The sequence below is a fragment of the Notechis scutatus genome, chromosome 15 (assembly GCF_049901735.1).
Source record: "Notechis scutatus isolate UNSWTSFEM ecotype Mainland chromosome 15, rNotScu1.2, whole genome shotgun sequence".
Taxonomy (NCBI): Eukaryota; Metazoa; Chordata; class Lepidosauria; order Squamata; family Elapidae; genus Notechis; species Notechis scutatus.
Window position 1 is genome coordinate 930393 of NC_142023.1, and position 19714 is coordinate 950106.

Sequence of the window (19714 nt, forward strand, 5' to 3'; positions counted from 1 at the left end):
TCTCATTTTTAATGGCCGGCTTGACCAACTGGTCAATCATACCCTTGGCTGGCCCGGCCCTCTCCTCCTTTCCCAGGAGTCCCCATGTGGCCCATTTTGGATGCCAGGTTAAGTGCAGGGCATACACAGAGGCTCGGGAAGGGCAAAAAATGGGCCTCCCAGGGGCTCCAGAAGGCCAGAAACAGGCCTGTTTCCTGCCTCCAGAGGGTCTCCGGAGCCTGGGGAGGCTGTTTTCACCCTCCCGGGGGCTTGAGGCAAAGCCTTTGGAGCACGGGGAGGGTGAAAACACCCCACCACCACCACCATGGTGATGCAGAAGGCCGACTAGGCCATGCCCACCCAGCAATCGGTAAGAGAACCAGTTGCTACCACCCCTGACTGGGCCTTATCCAAAACATGCAATTGAGGGATGAGAAAAGTAAAAATTTTACACTCAGACACAGGTATACCATAGTTGTACCTGGCTCAACAACAGTAATTGTGAGAGGAATCTAGGAGTCCTAGTGATCCACCACTTACATATGAGCCGTGTTTCTGCAGATTCCAAAAAAGTCCTAGGCTGCATCAGCAAAGGGATAGAATTAAGATCGTGCGAAGTGTTTACCTGTTGTGGTTCGCCGGCAGCAGGTGAGGACAGGCCTGCGTGGCATGCAGGGATGGGGCCAGGACCATCAGGGAGTGGAGTGCTGCCTTCGGAGATGGTGGAGGCTGGCAGCAGTGAGGAAGAGGCCCCTGAGGAGCCTGTGCTCAGTGCGTGTGTGAGCAGGGCTGCTCGAAGGAAAGAGCAGCTGCAGCAGCACGGGCGACTCGGGAGTAAGGCTGCCCCTCCCTGAGAAAATAAAAGCCAGCTGAGAAACTGCAGTTCTTTGCAGGAGGCAAAGAAGTTTGATACATGGGCCTGGTGGATGTTAGAATATCTGAGTTGGTGTTTGGAGACTCTTTGATTTACTGTTTAGTAACTTTATCTGGTGTTCTTGGCAGCCTTGCAAAAACTTGGCAAGGCTCTTTCTTATCGGAGCTAATTAGTTGGAAGCAGCCTTTTATCTGTGAAGGAACCAGATGTGTAAATGAAACATGAAAAGGTTGTGCTGGTACCTATGTCTCGTGTTTACTCTCTTGGAACCAGATTTGGGTCAGAACCTTACCGCTTTATACCACAATGATAAGATTGCACTTGGAATACTGTGCCCAGTTCTGGTCAACTTGACCCAAAATAGATGTTGAGATTCTAGAAGGAGTGCACAGAAGAAGTAGCAAAGATGATCAGGGGACTGGAGGTTAAAACATACAATGAAAAGTTGCAGGAACTGGGTGTGTTCTAGTCCAGCGATCTCCAACCTTGCCAACTTGGTGGACTTCAACTCCCAGAATTTGCTGGCTGGGGAATTCTGGGAGTTGAAGTCCTCCAGGCTTAAAGTTGAGGTTGAAGATCTCTGAACTAGTCTACCAAAGAAAAAGACTCGGGGTGATATGATAGCAGCCTTCTATACTTGAGGGGCTGTCACAGAGAAGAGAGGGTGAAGTTTTGCTCCAATGCACCAGAGGGCAAGATAAGAAGTAACAGGTGGAAGATTATCCAAGAGAGATCAACCCTAGAAGTTTCCTGACAATGAGAAGAACCCTTAATTTGCCTTCGGAAGTTCTGGACGCTCCATCAGTGGGGGATTTAAGAGGAGGCTGGGCAGCCACTGGTCAGGAATCCTGCTTGAGCAGGGACTAGACTAGAAGATCTCCAAGGTCCTTTTTCAGCTCCGTTATTCTATTTTGTTCTGTTCACATTCTGGTACAGATTAACAGAGTTGAAAGGGACCTCGTAGGTCATCTAGTCCAACCCCCCACCCAAGCAGGAGACCATACACCCATTTCTGACCGATGGCATCCCAGTCTCTTCTTGAAAGCCTCCAGGGATGAAGCTCCCACAACTTCTGAAGGCAATTTCTGTTCCACGGGTTGATTGCTTCCACTGTCAGAAAAAAAATTATCCTTATTTCCATCATCTTATCAAAAACTTTAACGTATTGTTATGTGATCAGCAGTGTTTCCCTTCCTATTAAATGTGGATTATTTTTCTAGGAATTCCGCATGAAATTTAGCAGCACAAAGTATGAATGGTTGGTCCCTTCCTGCATTCTGTCAATAGGTAAAGAACCAGCATCTGGAGAATGACCCCCAACTGATTGTCTCTCTCCTTTAGAGAAAATCAACACTCAAAGCTGAGGAACTAAATGTGGGTCATCCGGTTAAGTCCTGGTTATCTGGCAGGGTCGATGAGTGAGCTATTTTGAGAAAAGAAAGGTGGCTGCCATCCCTCCTTTCTTCCTTGCTATCTCATCCACTTAAGCAACCACTCATGGCTGCTTCCTCAGGCCAGTGACACCAAGGGAAGTTACCAGTTCTGATGAAGATCATCATAGGCTTTCTTGTAGTAATGAGGGTTGTGGGAAGCCATTTTAACTCAACAGAAACATGTCCTTGAATTCACCCCTTTAATTTCATTCTGTCCCCCTGTATTTAGAGGAGCTAAAAAAAAAAAAAAAGCCAGTCAGCTCACATTACATTGAAGACCAGGCAGAGAAATGCTCCTGTATTTCCAATTCTCATTTAGTTTGACCAAGAGATTTGCTTTCAAAATTCCTTCCTGGGAGAAGAGAATGTCAGTGGGAGGTGATGTACTTCTTTAGCCATGAGGCAGCTGTGTGTGTGTGTGAATGTACAGGTTGACAGTGAGGGAGGAGCTCAAGTGAGAAGACTGAAGAGAAGAGAGAGAATATCTTGTTCAGAGGTCTCCAAACTTGGCAACTTTAAGACTTGTGGACTTCAATTCCCAGAATTCCTGAGCTAACATGACTGGAGGAGAAATTCTGGGAGTTGAAGTCCACAAGTCTTAAAGTTGCCAAGTTTAGAGACCTCTGAGTCTTGTTCTTCATGGCATCATCATCTTTCTAATCATCTGCAGCCACCCTTGTTTCCAACCACTCTGCTGAGATCCTAAGACTTGGTTGGGAATTCTTTGCATCCCAGGTGGGACTAGGAAAAGGACCTCACCCCCAGATAGATTCATAACTGGCTGACCGACCGCACTTAACATATAGTTCTTAAAGGAACTGCATCTACAAGGAGGGAAGTATACAGTGGGGTACCCAAGGCTCTGTTGTAGGCCCAGTAGTTTTCCAATATCTTCATCAATGATTTAGAAGGGGAACTCATCAGATTTTCAGACAACACCAAGCTGGCAGGAATAGCCAACACTCCAGAAGATCCAGATGGATCTTGACCGGCTTGAACACTGGGCCCTATCTAACAAAGTGAAATTGAATGGTGAGAAAAGAAAGGTTCTACATGTAGGCAAGAAAAACCAATTGCACAGATATAGTATAGAAGGTACCTGGCTCAATAGTAGTAACTATGAGAGGGATCTTGGAGTCCTAGTGGACAGTCACTTAACTATGAGCCGGCCATGTGCTGCACCTGCCAAAAAAGCCAGAGCAGTCCCAGGTGGCATGAGTAGAGTGATAGAACCAAGATCACATGAAGTGTTGATATCACTTTATAATGCCTTGGTAAGGCCACACTTGGAATGTTGTGTCCAGTTTTGGTCACCACAATATATATATATATAAAAGATGTTGAGTCTCTAGAAAGAGTCCAGAGAAGAACAACACATTGATTAGGGGACTGGAGGCTAAAACTTATAAAGAATGGTTGTAGGAATTGGGAATGGGTAGTTTAATGAAAAGAAGGACTGGGGGTGATATGGTAGCAGTCTTCCCCTATCTCAGGGGCTGCCCCAAAGAGGAGGGAGTCAAGCTAGTCTCCAAAGCATCTGAAGGCAGGAAAAGAAGCAATGGGTGGGAATTAATCAAGGAGAGAAGCAACCTGGAACTAAGGAGGAATTTCCTGACAGTTAGAATCAGCTTCCCTCCAGAAATTGTAAATGCTCCAACACTGGAAGTTTTCAAGAAGAGATTGGATAACCCTTTGTCGGAAATGCTTTAGGGTTTCTTGCCTAAGCAGAGGGTTGGAGTATACCATATCTATACCATTTCACTGGTCCATTAATTTAGTTGCTTTGTCAAAAAATGAAACAAGTTTTGTTTGATAAACAAAACCATGTTTTTGGGGTTTTGATAAACCCATATTGGCTTCTGGTTATCACTTTGCTTGCTTCTAGGTGTTTGCAGATCTATTGTTTGATTATCTTTTCCAGGATCTTTCCAGGTATTGATATCAGGCTAATTGGTCTATAGTTTTCTGGATCTGTTTTTCCCCACTTTTGAAGACTCTTTTTCCTCTGGTAGCTCCCCAGTGCTCCAGGATCTTTGAAAGTTGTGGTTCCAAGATCACACCTGCCAGCTCTGGAATATAATCCATCTGGTGATTTGAAGGGGGCCAAGTGTTTTCTTACTATTTTGTTGCCTATTTTAATTTGTATTCCTTTTATGCTTCTGTTTTTAGTAGGTTGGGCTATTTTTTTCTTTTTGCGTGATGACAGATGCAAAGGATGAATTAAGCAGTTCTGCTTTCTGCCTGCTGCCTGTCACTTCCTTGCCATCTTCTTCTCCCATTAGCAGACTGATTGTTCCATTGACTTTTTTCATATTACATTCACGCTATATGCTGCTGGTATTCTGCCTTAGTTATGTGTCCCTCTTTCCATTTTTTTAAAAAACAATTTTATTGGTTTTTAAAAACAAACAAAACAAACAAAACATAAAAACACCCAGCTTTCTTTCATAAATATACAAACAGTGTGTTGGTTGGTTTACCAGTTTCTGTGCATTCATTTCGTAGTCTCAATTACAGTTACATCACATAATAACTCATATTATCAATCAGAAATTATATATCCTAGTATCACTATTAAACAATCATTTGACTATAATTTTATTCATTCATGCTTTACGAGATAGCTATAATTTACTTAGTTTATTTTATAACAAATCATGTAATCATACCAAATCTATCCTGAAAACATTTTATAGATATGATATCAGATAACAAAGAAAAGAAAAAATATCTTTTTATATATTCATTATTGTCTAAAATTCTAAATATTCTATTATTGTATTTTATCATCCAACCATTGATAGAAAAGGTCCCCTCTTTCCATTTTTATAATTACCTTTTTTGCCTTTCAGGTTTCAGATAGTTCTTTGTGCAACCATCTGGTTTCTTCTTGGATTTCTTATTTTTATTTTTCACTGGTATTCAGCTGGACTGGCCTTTTTTAATCATATTTTTTCAGTTTCTCAAGCTTCTTGAATTTAAGATTTTCATCCATGGAATCCTTCTCAAGCTTAAACTAAATTTGATGAATTTAACTCTTTTAAAATCTAAGACATTGGTTTGACGATATTCTATTGCTTGTGTTTGCATTATATGGAATTCCAATATGACATGGTCAATCTCCCCCAAAGTCCCTACAACTCCCATGCCCTCTGTCATTTCTTCTGTGTTAGTAAGGATTAATTTCAGCCTAGCAGCCCTTCTAGGTCTCTCTTCTACCTTTTGGACAACAGTTGTCAGCTAGGTTAGTCAGGAACTTGTTCAATCTCCCACTTGATACGGAGTTTGTCTCCCAGTTGATAGCAGGGTAGCTATAGTCTCCCATTACTATTGTGTGCTTCTTACAATTTAGTTAACTGATTAGCAAAAAGTTCTATTTCTACTACTTGGTTGGGTGATCTATAATACACATCGATGGCAATGTTATTCTTTTTTCCCCTTTTATATTAACCCATATGCATTCTAGAAGGCTTTCATCCTTGGTTTTATGCATTTCTATAGAGATGTAGTGATGGTTACCACACTATAAAAAAGATGTTGAGACTCTGGAAAGAGTGCAGAAAAGAGCAACCAGGATGATGAGGGGACTGGAGGCTCAAACAGACAATGAACGGTTGTGGGAACTGGGCCTGGCTAGTCTAGGGAAGAGAAGGACCAGGGGAGACAGGAGAGCAGCCTTCCAGTATTTGAGGGGCTGCCACAGAGAGGAGGAAGGGGTCAAGTTATTTTCTAAAGCACCCGAAGACCAGATAAGGAACAATGAATGGAAACTGAACAAGGAGAGATTCAACCTGGAAATAAGGAGAAATTTTCTGATAGTGAGAACAATCAACCAGTGGAACAGAAGTTGCCTTCAGAAGTTGTGGGAGCTTCATCCCTGGAGGCTTTCAAGAAGAGACTGGGATGCCATCTGTCAGAAACGGTGTAGGGTCTCCTGCTTGGACTGGGCTTGGACTAGACAACCTACAAGGTCCCTTCCAACTCTGTTAATCTGTTAATCTCTTACACATAATGCAACTCGACTTCTTCTTTTGTTAGGTCTATTTCTTTTGAACGGTTTATATCCTTCCATCAGTACATTTCAGCCATAAGTTTCATCCCACAAAGTTTTGATAATGGCAACTATATCATGTACTAGTACTTCAAGTTCACCCTGTTTATTCCTCAGACTTTGAGCATTAGTGTCTAGTCATCTAAGTTCTTTATGTCTGGCAGAGGGTACGCTTCCTACATCTCCTACTTTGTATCTGAATTTTTCTTCCTTCCCATGGCTCCCCATCTCCTTGTTTGATTGATTAACGTTGGGTTTAGGCTTGGGATTAGATCCTAAACACCCTAAAGATTGGTTAGCCTCCCCCTTCGGTTTTAGTTTAAAGCTTTTCGAATAAGCTGAGCCAGTCATTTTCTTTTCTTTTCTTTTTTTGAAAATTTTATTTGGGTTTTCACAAAAACAAAATACAAATAAAACATCTTTTTTTGAAAATAGCGTGGTCCCAGGTTATCACTTCTTCATACAGACACAAAACTCAATTTCATGCTCATTTTTATATTCTATTCCATATCTTATTACCATTTTATATTTTCTACATAGTTTTTCCCCTCTTCTAATTTTCTCAACTTTGTTTTAATTATCTCAATTCAATTCAAATCATTATATTTATATTTTTGCCTGTCCTGTTACAAGTTCACATTATCTTTTCTTATTAAGCAAATTTTTCCCTGTAGTTACCAATTAGAGTATGACACCTTTATATCCTTTAATTTTATCCATTCAAGCTCTTATTTAAGTTTCAATGTATAGCTTTAAGATTATAGCGTTCAATATAATACATAACTTCCAATCAAATTCTGCTTGGTACATTCTTAAAATAGACACTATATTCTTAAAAAGAAAAAATTATATATATATATATATGTAAATAAAATACATTCCATTCCAATTCAATTCTATCATTAATATGCATTAAAATCTTAACATCTTTAACATTTCTTTTCAATTGAATATCATACTTCCTTGGGAACACTTATAAACTTTCCATAGTTAATTCTTTTTTTTCCATATTTCTCACTTATATTTTTATAAATCATTAATAATAATTAAAAATGTTCCCTTTTAATTCTCTCAATCATTTTAATTCATTTATTTATTAACAAACATCCCACTGCATTACAATAAATATTTTATCCATCATCATATTTTCTAAAGTTATTTCTATTTGTAATATAACAAAGCTATCTTATGTACCTTTGCAGAATCCCTTTTACAATTAAATTTTCACCTATTATCTCTAAACAAACTTATGGTTACAATCCTTATATCTTTTCCCTGTTTCTCCATTTCTTGTTTCTGTCTTTTACAACTTCTTTTCCTTGCCTTCCCCCTCTTCTTCTCCCTCTCCTTTTTACCCCTCGTCTCTCTACTTCTAACTCTCTCATCTGTAATCCCCTCTTCTATTGCTTTCTAATATTATACTTATCTTTCAAATTGTTCTTCTTCTTTTTGATTGTTTTTTCTAATCTTAAACCTTTCACTCTCTTTCCCCCCTTTTCTTTTTTTCCCCCACTTAAAATTATTTGATCATTAAAGATGGCTTCTTCTTTGTCCCAATCTTCTTGTTCTGCAAGCGTTTCTTGTTGCTTCTCATAGTTCCAGATCTCCATTTCTAAGAATTGAAACACGAAGCCAAAAGAACTTCTCCCTTCTTGTGCATCTTCTTTCCATTTTTTAAGTTCTGTTTTCAGTTCTTCTAAGAGTGATACCATTTTAAACCTTTTAAACAACCACCCAGTTAATTTTAGTCATCTAGATGCAAAAACCAAAAATCACCAAGTAATCCAAATAATCCAAGGCTGTTTCTACTTGCTTCTTTTTTTCCACTTTCTCTTCCTGGGGTTCTATTATTTTGTTACCAAGTTTCCATTAAAATGTATCTTTGAGGAATCTTGTTAAGATTTCACTGTAAATTCCTTTTAATTACAGTTCCATTCCTTAATTCCAGGCAGTCTCCTTCATTTTTCCAGATCCTGCCCTTCTATTCTTTTTTTTTTCTCCTTTCCAGCTTTTACAAAATTTTAAATGTCCAGAAATCTTTATTATCCCTTTGACTTTTATTTTCAGCTTAGATGCCTATTAATGTCAAAGTGGATTTTTTTTTCAGTTTCTTGCTTAAGTCTCTTAGCTGTCAGTATAAGGAAGGGAAGAAAAAAAACCCAATCCTTTCCCTTCTCTCTCTCCTTCGCAGCTTCAAAAATCTTCTTTGGGAACAATGTTGTTAAGTTTAAATTCCAGGGTAGCTTATTTGTTGCTTTTGCTGTTTGACCCGGTCAACCAAAACTTTCTCTTCTTATCTTCCTCCTGCACATTCTTTTCCAGTCGAGTTCTTCTTTGTGGTGGCCATTTCTGACCACTGCTACAACCGCCTTCGGGAAAGGGAGTAATGGCCAGCTGGGGAGGAGAGATGCGGCTCTCCTTGACCCTGCAGGCAGTCTCCCCCCTCTTCACCACCTCTACGGGGTGGCTTAGCCCCGAAACCAGCCAGCTTGGGGCGCTCCAGCTGCAAGCACGGATCGAAGCCTCGGAGAGATGAGGTTTCAGTCTGTCGCCGAAGAAGCTCTAACCGGAAGTCTAAGCCAGTCATTTTCCAAATACATTTTTCCTGGTTCTTGTGAGGTGCAGCCCATCCCTTGCCAGAAGCCCTTTTTCATGGAGGTAGTCAGGGGTGGGATTCTACCGGTTTGGACTGGTTCTATAGAACCGGTTGTTACGATTCTGCGCAGTTTAGAGAACCGGCAAATTGTGTCCCTGGCTGACCCCCTCCCTCTCCACTCGCCCCTCCCCTCCCTGCCCAGTCAGTCCTTGGGGTATTTCTTCTTTTTTTCCTCCCGATGATCAGCTGTGCTGGGATCCCTCTCGCTGTCTTTTTTTAAAAATAAATTTTATTAAGTTTTCAAATTTTAAAAACATAAAATAAAACTTTATACATTGTTATCAACATCAAGACATCTTTTGCATCTCCTCACATTTTTCAGTATATGTATTTACTTATTCCTATACCATTACATCTTACTCTTGCTATAAATCAATATCTTTTATCCTTACATATCAATCTTCTCCATGGTATATTTACATATTTACATATTCCCTCATTCTTTTCCTAATTGCCATTTTATTTTATTTTTATTGCTAAACCTCTCGCTGTCTTATTTCTTCACCCAGGAGGCTTCCCTGAGGCCCAGGAGGCCCAAAAACAGAATACGGGGGGATGAGGTGCTGCAAAAAAGCCACGCCCATCCAGTCACATGGCCATGCCCACTAGCCACGCCCACCTAGCCATTGCACAGAACCGGTTGTTAAAAAATTTGAATCCCGCCCCTGGAGGTAGGGTAGATTGTGGTCTAGGAATGTGAAGTTCTCGTGACGTTACTACCAACCCTTATTTCTGAACCCTTAGTTCATTTCTAAAATGCTTTGTTCGCTCATTGGATATTGGACTTTTTGGAGGGGGGAGGGAGTACAGATGAAAACAGCACTTGTACTCCTGACTCCTTAACTTTCTTGCCAAGCTACTCATAGTCTCCAGCCCTGACCCAGGAAACGGTGCTTCCCAGGAGACGCTGTTGTGCGTTCTCTCATTTTCTAATCACAGTTCAGTCAACTTGTGGGGAAATCAGGCAACTGCTTTTGTTTTGTTTTGAAATATTTGGCATACACGTAAAGGAAGAGAAATTACTTATTTTGGCATGTGGGCAAAAGCCTGTTTGCCTGTATAGGGTGGGATGTTGTAATGAGAACAAACTTCTAATATTAGTTGGTTCATCAAGAAACACCCCTTCAAATGTACAAAGGATTATCTCTTCCTCTCTGAATGCCTGGAGAAAGAAAGAAAAAAGAAAGAAAGAAAGAAAGAAAGAAAGAAAGAAAGAAAGAAAGAAAGAGAGAGAGAGAGAGAGAGAGTTAATGGCCTTATGATGAGTTGAACTAACTGTTGCAAGGGGAGAAGTTTGGCCAACTTCTTGGCTTTGGAAGTGATTGTAACGGGTGATGATATAAGACAACTAGGACACTCTCTCAAGTCAATTTCCCCTGTATTATGACCTCCCTAAAGAAGCCTTTATTAGTAAATACTGTACACAAAAGAAATCCATCCTGGGGATTTTGCTTTGTTTGTTTGCACAATTGATCTGGCCACCTATCTCACAGCAGTGACTCCAAGCAGCGCACAAGTTAAAACCAACAATTAGAGCAACAGTCCAAATAATAACGGTATGAGGCCGCCAAAAACAAATTCCAACTTACAATGCAAACAACATCAGCTGGCAGAGCTCTCCCCCTGCCTTCCAGCCCACAAGCCCACATGCCTGGGAGGGACAGCAAAGGCAGGGGGGGGGGATCTGGATCTCCAGCTTGGTCACACAGGCAGGAGGAAAAGGATGGAGTCACAGTGCAGGAAAGAAGAGTGAATGAGCCGAGAGGAAGGGAAGTTAGGGTTATTTGGAGCTAAGATCCTGAAACAGACAGAGGCAGAAGCTTTAGAGAACAACATACAAAGCAGACACAGTGGACATGGGGAGAGTTTGCAAGAACAGAAAATCATGAAGATTTAATAGATTTAAACAGGTTAACAGAGTTGGAAGGGACCTTATAGGTCATCTAGTCCAACCCCACACCCAAGCAGGAGACCCTACACCATTTCTGACAAATGGCAGCCCAATCTCTTCTTGAAAGCCTCCAGGGATGAAGCTCCCACAACTTCTGAAGGCAACTTCTGTTCCATGGGTTGATTGCTTTCGTTGTCAGAGAATATCTCCTTCTTTTCAGGTTGAATCTCTCCTTGTTCAGTTTCCATCCATTATTCCTTATCTGGCCTTTGGGTGCCTTGGAAAATAGCTAGACCCCTTCCTCCTCCTCTCTATGCCAGCCCCTCAAATGTTGGAGCACTGCTCTCCTGTCTCCCCTGGTCCTTTTCTTCCCTAGACTAGCCATGCCCAGTTCCTGCAACCGTTCATCGTATGTTTTAGTCTCCAATCTCCTAATCATCCTGGTTGCTCTTCTCTGCCCCTTTTCTAGAGTCTCAACATCTTTTCATAAATGAACAGAATAGAGTAGACACACAAGGAATTTGTCTCCAGTGCAGAAGTTCTCCATGTACACGCAGAGCAACAAAACAATACAGGTAGTTCTCAACTTAAAACTGTTTAGTAATTGTTCAAAGTTATAGTGGCATTGAAAAAAGTGACTTATGACAGTTTTCACGCTTTATGACCATTGCAGCATCCCCATAATCACATGATCAAAATTCAGATGCTTGGTAGCTGACTCCTATTTTTGACCGTTTCAGTGTCCCAGGGTCAGGTGATCTTCTTTTGTGACCTTCTGACATGCAAAGTCAATGGGGAAGCCAGATTTACTTAACAACCACGTTACTAACTTAATAACTGCAGTAAGACCCCATACCATTTCAGACAAGGGACTCTCCAGTCTCTTCTTAAAATCTTTCTGTGATGGAGCAGCCACGATTTCTGGACGAAAACCGTTCCACTAGTTAATTGTCCTCACTGTTAGGAAGTTTCTCCTTAATTCCAGATTGCCTCTTTCCTTGATTAGTTTCTATCCTTTGCTTCTTGTCTTTCCTTCCAGTGCTTTGGAAAATAAGTTGAGCCCCCCTCTTTGTGGCAGCCCCTCAAATACCAAAATACTGCTATCATGTGTCATGCCCCCGTTGGAGACTGACTCCGAGGGAGAGGAGGAACAGCCAACAGGGAGTGGAAGTGTGGCTCCGGAGGTTGTGGAGGAGGCTGGGGAAGGGCAGAAGCCAGCTGGGCAGTCAGAGGAAGACCCAGGCCCATCCCCTCTCCATCCTAAGGCATGCAGGGAGGAGAGGATAAGGGAGAGACGTGAATGGCATGGTCTACGGGGGAGGAAAGGGCCTTGATCCTCTTCATGGGCTGCAGTAGTGAGAACTGGTTAAAAGGATGGACATGCGTATGGGCCAGTGCTGGAAACAAAGCATGGAAATATCTCTAGTCTGTCGTTCCTCTCTGAGTTTGCCGTCCTTCCCAGTGTGTGTTCCAATATCTGTGGACATCTTCAAGCCCTAATCTTGCCTGGTTCCCTTAATTGCTTCAGTGTGGTTTGTGTCGCTTTTACTCTTTATAATTTCTAGGCATTTTTAGTTTAAACAGCATTTCCTCCTTTTCATAACTGCTTGTGGGGGAGTTTTTTGTTTCCAGTTAAGGATATTTGGAGCTTTGAAGCAAAGTGAAGGAATAAAAGGGGCTTCACTTGTTTTTGTGACTGTGTTTATTTAGTATCCCACCCTGGGTCATCACATCATGTCTCCCCTAGACCTTTTCTCTAGACTAACCAAACTCAAATCCTGCAGCCGTTTTCATATGTTTTAGTCTCCGGCCCTTTAATCATCTTAGTTGTTCTTTTTCACCCTGTTCCCTGAACTTTGAGCATTTGAGTCCTTTATGGTTCCTGGATGTGTTTATTATATCTTCTCCTTTTATTTGGGATTTCCATCCTTTCTATCACTCTCTACTTCATTATGTTTTTCCTTTTCTTCTTCTTCTTCTTCTTCTTCTTCTTCTTCTTCTTCTTCTTCTTCTTCTTCTTCTTCTTCTTCTTCTTCTTCTTCTTCTTCTTCTTCTTCTTCTTCTTCTTCTTCTTCTTCTTCTTCTTCTTCTTCTTCTTCTTCTTCTTCTTCTTCTTCTTCTTCTTCTTCTTCTTCTTCTTCTTCTTCTTCTTCTCCTCCTCCTCCTCCTCCTCCTCCTCCTCCTCCTCCTCCTCCTCCTCCTCCTCCTCCTTCTTCTCTTTACTCCCTACCTCTTTATATGATTGGTTATCTAGTGATTTTTGCTTGGGATTAGGTCCATGATGGCAAATCTATGGCACACGTGCCACAGGTGGCAAGCAGAGCCATTTGTGCGGGCATGTGGGCCCCAGGCAAACTTACCTCACTGTGCATGTGCGTGCTTCCCAGCTGATTTTCAGGCCTTTTTTGGCCTGCCAGAGGCTTGAGGGAAGCCTCTGCAGGCTTTGTAGGCCAAAAAATAGGTCCATTTTGTCACTTCCTGTATTTCTGGAAAAACTAGCCCTGTTTTATCACTTCTGGTATTTTCGGAAAAAACAGAAAGTGACAAAATGGCCCAGCCTGAGCCTGCAGAGGCTTCCCTCAAGCCTCTGGCAGAGTGAAAAGGCCTTAAACAGGCGAAAATCAGCTGGGAGCCGCAGTGAAGGGGGCGGTGGCGGGGGAATTGTGCATGCATGCACAAGGGGTGTGTGGTGGGGCTGCGTGCATTGCCATCTGGGTGCTGGCATGTGCAATTTTTGGCACAGGAGCCCCAAAAGGTTAGCCACGACTGGATTAGGTTGTAAAGGTCTTGAAGATTGCCCCCTCCCAATTTTTGTTTAAAGCCCTTTTGATAAGATGAGCTAGTCTTTTTCTGAATATATTCTTTCCAGTTCTTGTGAGGTGCATCCCTTGCTAGTACCCTTTGTGTAGGCAGTGCAGACCATGGTCTCTAGGATGCTGAAGTTCTGTTGGTGACATCAATTTTTAAGCCTGTGGTTAGTTTCTCAAATCCTCATTGGATGTTGCCCTTTTGTTGGAAGTATAGATGGAAACACTACCTGGGCTCCTAATTCTTTAACTTTCTTCCCTAGCTGTTCACAATCTCTAAAACTTGTTTTGAGATTCATTGTTGTGTCATTGGTCCCCAGATGTAGGGAAAGAAAGGGGTGATAATCTGTGGGGTTGATTATTTTAGTAACGCTCTCAGTTACATTTTTAATTTTTGCTCCAGGGAGATGACAACATACCTCCCTGGATTGACTGCCTGGTCTGCAGACTATAGTTTCTGTCCCCCAAAGTAATCTATCAAAATAATCCTATCACCAATATTCGCCTTTTTCCCCTTCTGGAATACTTTTCTTCCTGTCACAGGAATGCTGGGTCATACTTCTTTTTAAGAGACTATAGATGGATGCTCTTTTGTGAGTGCCTGTATATTTTCTTCCAGGGCGAAGCTATGAAAACGATTGTTCAGTTCCAGAGGGGCTTCACTGAAAGGGGCTAGGGGGAATACAGTAGGGGCTTTGCTCTTGGTGGCTAATTTCTTCTAAAAGTGACATGTTTCCATCGGTTTTCCTCTTTAGGGTCATATAAAGGGTCATTTTTAGAAAGAAGCTGTTTATTCCCTCTTGTGTTCAATATTGGTTTTCTTCCTTTTGTTCATATATGGGGTCATTTTTTTAAAAGAAGCTGCTTGCTCCCCATTGTGTTTAATTTTGGTGTAATCTTCTTGTTCAGGTTGGGAATTCTCACTTTGTTCACTGAGTTTTAGAATAGTTAGAGTTTGCTTCTAGACCCTTTACTTTTTCTTCTAGTGATTCATATGATTTCCATTTGATACATATATAGTTTAGGTCTTCTGTGGGCATAAGATCAAACTTACGTCATATTTTGCAACTCACTATAAATGTCAGTCTCTATGTCCATTGTTTTTGTTTGTTAAAAATTAAAAATTTCTAAAGTAAAGTGGCAATTGAAAAGAAGGGTAGGGGTGTGCACGTGTGTGTGTGTGTGAAGTGTAGAGAAATGCCAGGGGTCATTTAGGGGTCCAGTTTTACATAGCAATAGCACTTGGACTTATATACCGCTTCACAGTGCTTTTACACCTCTTTCTAAGCGGTTTACAGAGTCAGCCTCTTGCCCCCAACAATCTAGGTCCTCATTTTACCCACTTCGGAAGGATGGGAGGCTGAGTCAGCCTGGAGACAGTCAGGATCGAGCTACTGGCAATGGGCAGAGTTAGCCTGCAATACTGCATTCTCACCATTGTGTCACCATGGCTGATAGATAGATAGGTAGGTAGGTAGGTAGGTAGGTAGGTAGGTAGGTAGGTAGGTAGATAGATAGATAGATAGATAGATAGATAGATAGATAGATAGATAGATAGATAGATAGATAGATAGATAGACTTCTGTGAGATAGATGGCAATAGCACTTAGATTTATATTCCACCTCACAGCGCTTTTACAGCCCGTCTCTAAGCAGTTTACAGAGTCGGCCTCTTACCCTCATTTTACCCACCTGGGAAAGATAGGAGGCTGAGTCAGCCTTGAGCCTGGTGGGATTTGAACTGCCCAAAATTGCAGGCAGCCAACAGGCAGCAGAAGGAGCCTGCAGTACTGCGCTCTAACCAGTTCTGCGCCACCGAGGCTCATAGACACAGAGAACTGGAACAGACAGCAGAGATCACACAGCATGGCGGGATTTTTGTGGGTGCTCCCTCGACATTTCCTGAATTGCGGGAATTCCGGTCTCTTCCCATTGAAAACATTCAGGAAAACAGTGGGGTGGGTTCCTCTTTTAAGGGAGGGGGTGCCTCTGTGAGATCAGGTGGGGCTCCTGTCATTGTGGTCTGTCTCTTCCCCCCACAGGGTGACATCCAGCAACTGCTCATCGTCTCGGACCATCAAGCCGCCTACGATTACTGTGAACACTACAGCCCCGATTGTGACACAGCTGTGCCAGATGTGCCTCACTCTCAGGACCCAAACCCTGACGAATACGTGAGTGGGGAAGGGGCTGGGGGCCTGAGCGGCGGCCAGACCTCATCTCTCCCTGCCACCCACAGGCGAGGGCTGAGTTGGGCAGGGCAGAGTTAGGAAGGGGGCTGGCAAAATTGGAAAAATGAGAAAATTCTGATAGAGGAAGAGGGGATTAAGAAAATAATGGAATGTGCAGAAATGAGTAGATTAACATTGGCAATTAGAGAGCAAGAAGAAAAAGAATATTTTAAGATGTGGGATTTATTTTACCAATGGTTAGATGGAAACGTGGAAAATTGAAGTATAATTTAACAGTAATGATACGTTATAATTGATTCTTATAGAATGACTCTTAATATGTATTAAAATTGGTAAGAATTGAGATTTGCTCTAAAGGATAATGTGGATTTGGAACTAAAATTTAATGATAATACAATATGACATGGAAAGTTGATTAAGGTAATATGAATGTAAATTTAAATTGAAGAGGAAAAGACTATGTATATGTTATACACAAGAATTATGTACCAACCGACAGACTGTACAATTGAAAGATGGTTTTATTTTGTTGTTTTATGTTTGTATTTGTCTATGTTTGTTGTTAAAAATAAAAAAAACTTTTTATAATTAAAAAAAAGGGAAGGCGGCTGGCACATGGCAGAGGTCTGCAGAGAGGACCCTGGTGTGTATCTGGTGGAGAAACAAATACACACACACACACACACACACACACACGCATGTAGACAGAGTGTTATAGAAAGGGAGACAGAAAAGACCCAGTCTCAGTTGTGGTGTTTAACACAACCCTGTTTAAATAAACATGGATTGTGTCCCATAAAGAGATTTTTTTAAAAAAATATTTTTTTAAAGAATACCAATGATAATTATGACCCATGAATACAGTTCAGAAATAAGTAGAAAACAACAACAACCATGCAAAATGTTGTCCTACCCAAACTTACACCCGTCTACAAAAAACAACAACAGAAGACCTGGAGTAGTGAGACATTCACAGATATGGGAGTGGATGGAAGGCCTTTGCCCAGCGGAAGCAGCGGCTTAATTGGCCCTTTTAGTCATCTTGATATATACAAGAGAGGCCTGGGCTGGTTAATGTCCATGTGTAACAGATAAGCAGACTCATGCAAGCTGATCCAGCATCTCTTGGGACTTCCGTGGAGAAGTTCAGTTGCATGCTCCCTTAGAAAGCCTACACTGGGATCCTGGCTGTAACCCTAACCCTAAATTTAACCCAGAGTGGGATTCAAAAATCTCAACAACTGGTTCTCTGCCCAGTTGCTGGGTGGGTGTGGCCATGGTGGGCGTGGCCTACTGGAACTTCCGGGAGGGCCATTTTTCGTCTTCCCCAGAGTCTGGAGGCTTTCCTCAGGCCTCTGGGAGGGCAAAAACGGCCTCCCCCGGGCTCCGGAGGCCCTCTGGAATCCGGAAACAGGCCCATTTCCGGAAACAGGCCCATTTCCGGAAACCAGAAATGGGCCTGTTTCCAGACCTTCTGGAACTTCCGGGAGAGCCGTTTTTCATCCTCCCAGACCCTCCATGCAGACCCTGCACTTACCTACATCCAAAACGGGCCGCGTGAGGTGGAGCGGAGCAGGCGGGCCAGCCAGTTGGTTCAACTACCGGTTCAGCGAACCAGATGTAAATTTAATATCTGGTTCGTGCAAACCAGCCCGAACTGGCTGAATCCCACCCCTGCTTTAACCCTAACCTTAACCCTAGCCCTAACCTGCAGTGTTCATTTCAAGTGTGTATCTTTAAGCAAGGGTGGGAATGGCTCTCTAGTAAAGCAAGACAGCTCATCTTACTCACCAAGTAATTCACCAAATTGCTTTGGTGAATTTACGTTCAGTGGTAATTTTGAGTGACCCTGTCCCACCCCCAGAAGTTTCTCATTTTCTAACAAGCAACAGCCATGATGCTCATCATCTCTGCTGCTGTCTTTATGCCCTGAACCTTGTGTAACTTTCCCTTGGACTTCAGAAAATGAACCCAGAGCCCTCCTAGCTCCAAAGTCTACCAACTGGGTGAGCCTCTTTGCCCACATGCAGCAAAAGAAAAGAGAAATTGGATTATCGTTTTCTTCTGCATTCAAAACTGAAGAGTCCTGACTGTGGTGCAGAGACGGGCCTTGGAGATTGTTTGGGAGGAGAAAACCCCAGAAGAGTGCATCTTACACAGAGAACCGCTAGGCGGGCAGCTTCTGTGAGCAATGATGACGTTGGATTCACAGGGATTCCGTGGATAGCTAGTATAACGTATAAGTTACATTTTTGAGAAGTTGCATTTAAGAGAAGGACCACGGGAGACAGGAGAGCATCTTCCAATATTTGAGGGGCTGCCCCAGAGAGGAAGATGTCAAGCTGTTTTCCAAGGCACCCGAAGGCCAGACAAGGAACAATGGATGGAAAGTGATCAAGGAGAGATTCAACCTGGAAATAAGGAGGAATTTACTGACAGGGAGAGCAGCCAACCCATGGAACAGACGTTGCCTTTGGAAGTTGTGGGAGCTTCATCACTGGAGGCTTTCAAGAAGAGACTGGAATGCCACCTGTCAGAAACGGTGTAGAGTCTCCTGCTTGGGTGGGAGGTTGGACTAGATGGCCTACAAGGTCCCTTCCAACCCTGTTAATCTGAAATATGCTTATTGTTGGAGTTGGCCTCAGACTAGAAGTACTTGCTAGGCCTGTCCGCTGTGGGTGTAGCTAGTTCCCCCTTTAGCAGCTGCCAAGCCAGCGGCCTTCCTTCTCTGGGTCCTGGGAGTGAATTCCACAGTTTTAAGGGTTTCCTGTAATGATGCATGTCGCCATTTCATTCACTTTCCTTGCTTCACAGTATCCAGATGGGAACGAGAACTTGGAAGTTGAAGGAGAAACTTACTATTACGAATACCCCTACTATGAGGATCTGGACGAGACAGGCAAAGCGACCCCAACCACCGCCCAACCTGTGGAAACTGATGAAGTAGCCAGAGAAGTGATTGACACCACCAAGGTAAAGGACAGCGAGAGGGAGGGGCTGGTGGACCAGTGGGTCTCTGTGGGTCCGGTGGGAGGGAAGTTGTGATGGGGCCTCTAACACAGGGGTCCCCAACCACCGGTCCCTGGACCGGTACCGGTCCATGGAACATTTTCTACTGGTCCGCTGGTTTGCTGGGCGCCGCCATCTTGTTTTGATGAGAAAGTTTTTTTTAAAGACTCCTATTTTTCTTCTTTCCTTTCTCCCAAAATGAAAATACGAAAAATGAACTGCAAAGAGTTCTGCTACAGCAGGCATTCGTTCCCCCAAAAAGGAACTCACAAATTACAGAACCAAAAAAAAAAGAGAGAGGTAGGACCAGGATATAGGCAGACGCAAAACTTTATATGCAAAAATAGCCAATCTGGGCGGTTAGCCCTGAGGGAAGTGGGGGCGGGGAATGGTAACAGCCGGCATGCATTTTCAAAAGAACCACACAGGCTGCTGAGCCCTGGACAGAAAGAGTGAGCTGAGTAACATTTTGTTGCTTCCTGATTGACTAATTTCAAGCTCCCGGCTGCACTAATCGGGCAGGGCCGTGTCGCTCACATGACCTCCAGGCGCGAGATTAAATTCAAACGGCCGTGTAGGAGGATATCAGGAGTCGGCTGCGCCGCTTCTGCGGGAGAATCTTTTCATTGCAAGGCAAGCGGGTGGGTAAGCACCGTGAGTTGGGGGTCAGATGGGGTGCCGCTGTTAAAGAAAAAACTGAGCGAAAACAAGTTTAATTTGGATTTAGTGGAAGGACAAGTTTTCCACTTTGTTGGATGGGTTCTAGTTGAACAAATGAAGCCGAAAAAGGGGGCTCTTGCTTTGGGGTCGCTCGGCTCGCTT

The 19714-nt window shown here is 42.7% G+C and overlaps 1 protein-coding gene across 2 annotated transcripts in view; it reads left to right on the forward strand.

Moving 5' to 3' along the window:
* Positions 1-19714, forward strand: part of COL5A1 (collagen type V alpha 1 chain) — a 264470-nt gene that overhangs the window by 96439 nt on the left and 148317 nt on the right. For both annotated transcript variants that reach the window (XM_087943851.1, XM_087943852.1), the window contains exons 5-6: positions 15734-15865; positions 18698-18856. In XM_087943851.1, coding sequence (XP_087799977.1) covers positions 15734-15865; positions 18698-18856 — 291 coding nt within the window. The remainder of the gene's footprint in view (positions 1-15733; positions 15866-18697; positions 18857-19714) is intronic.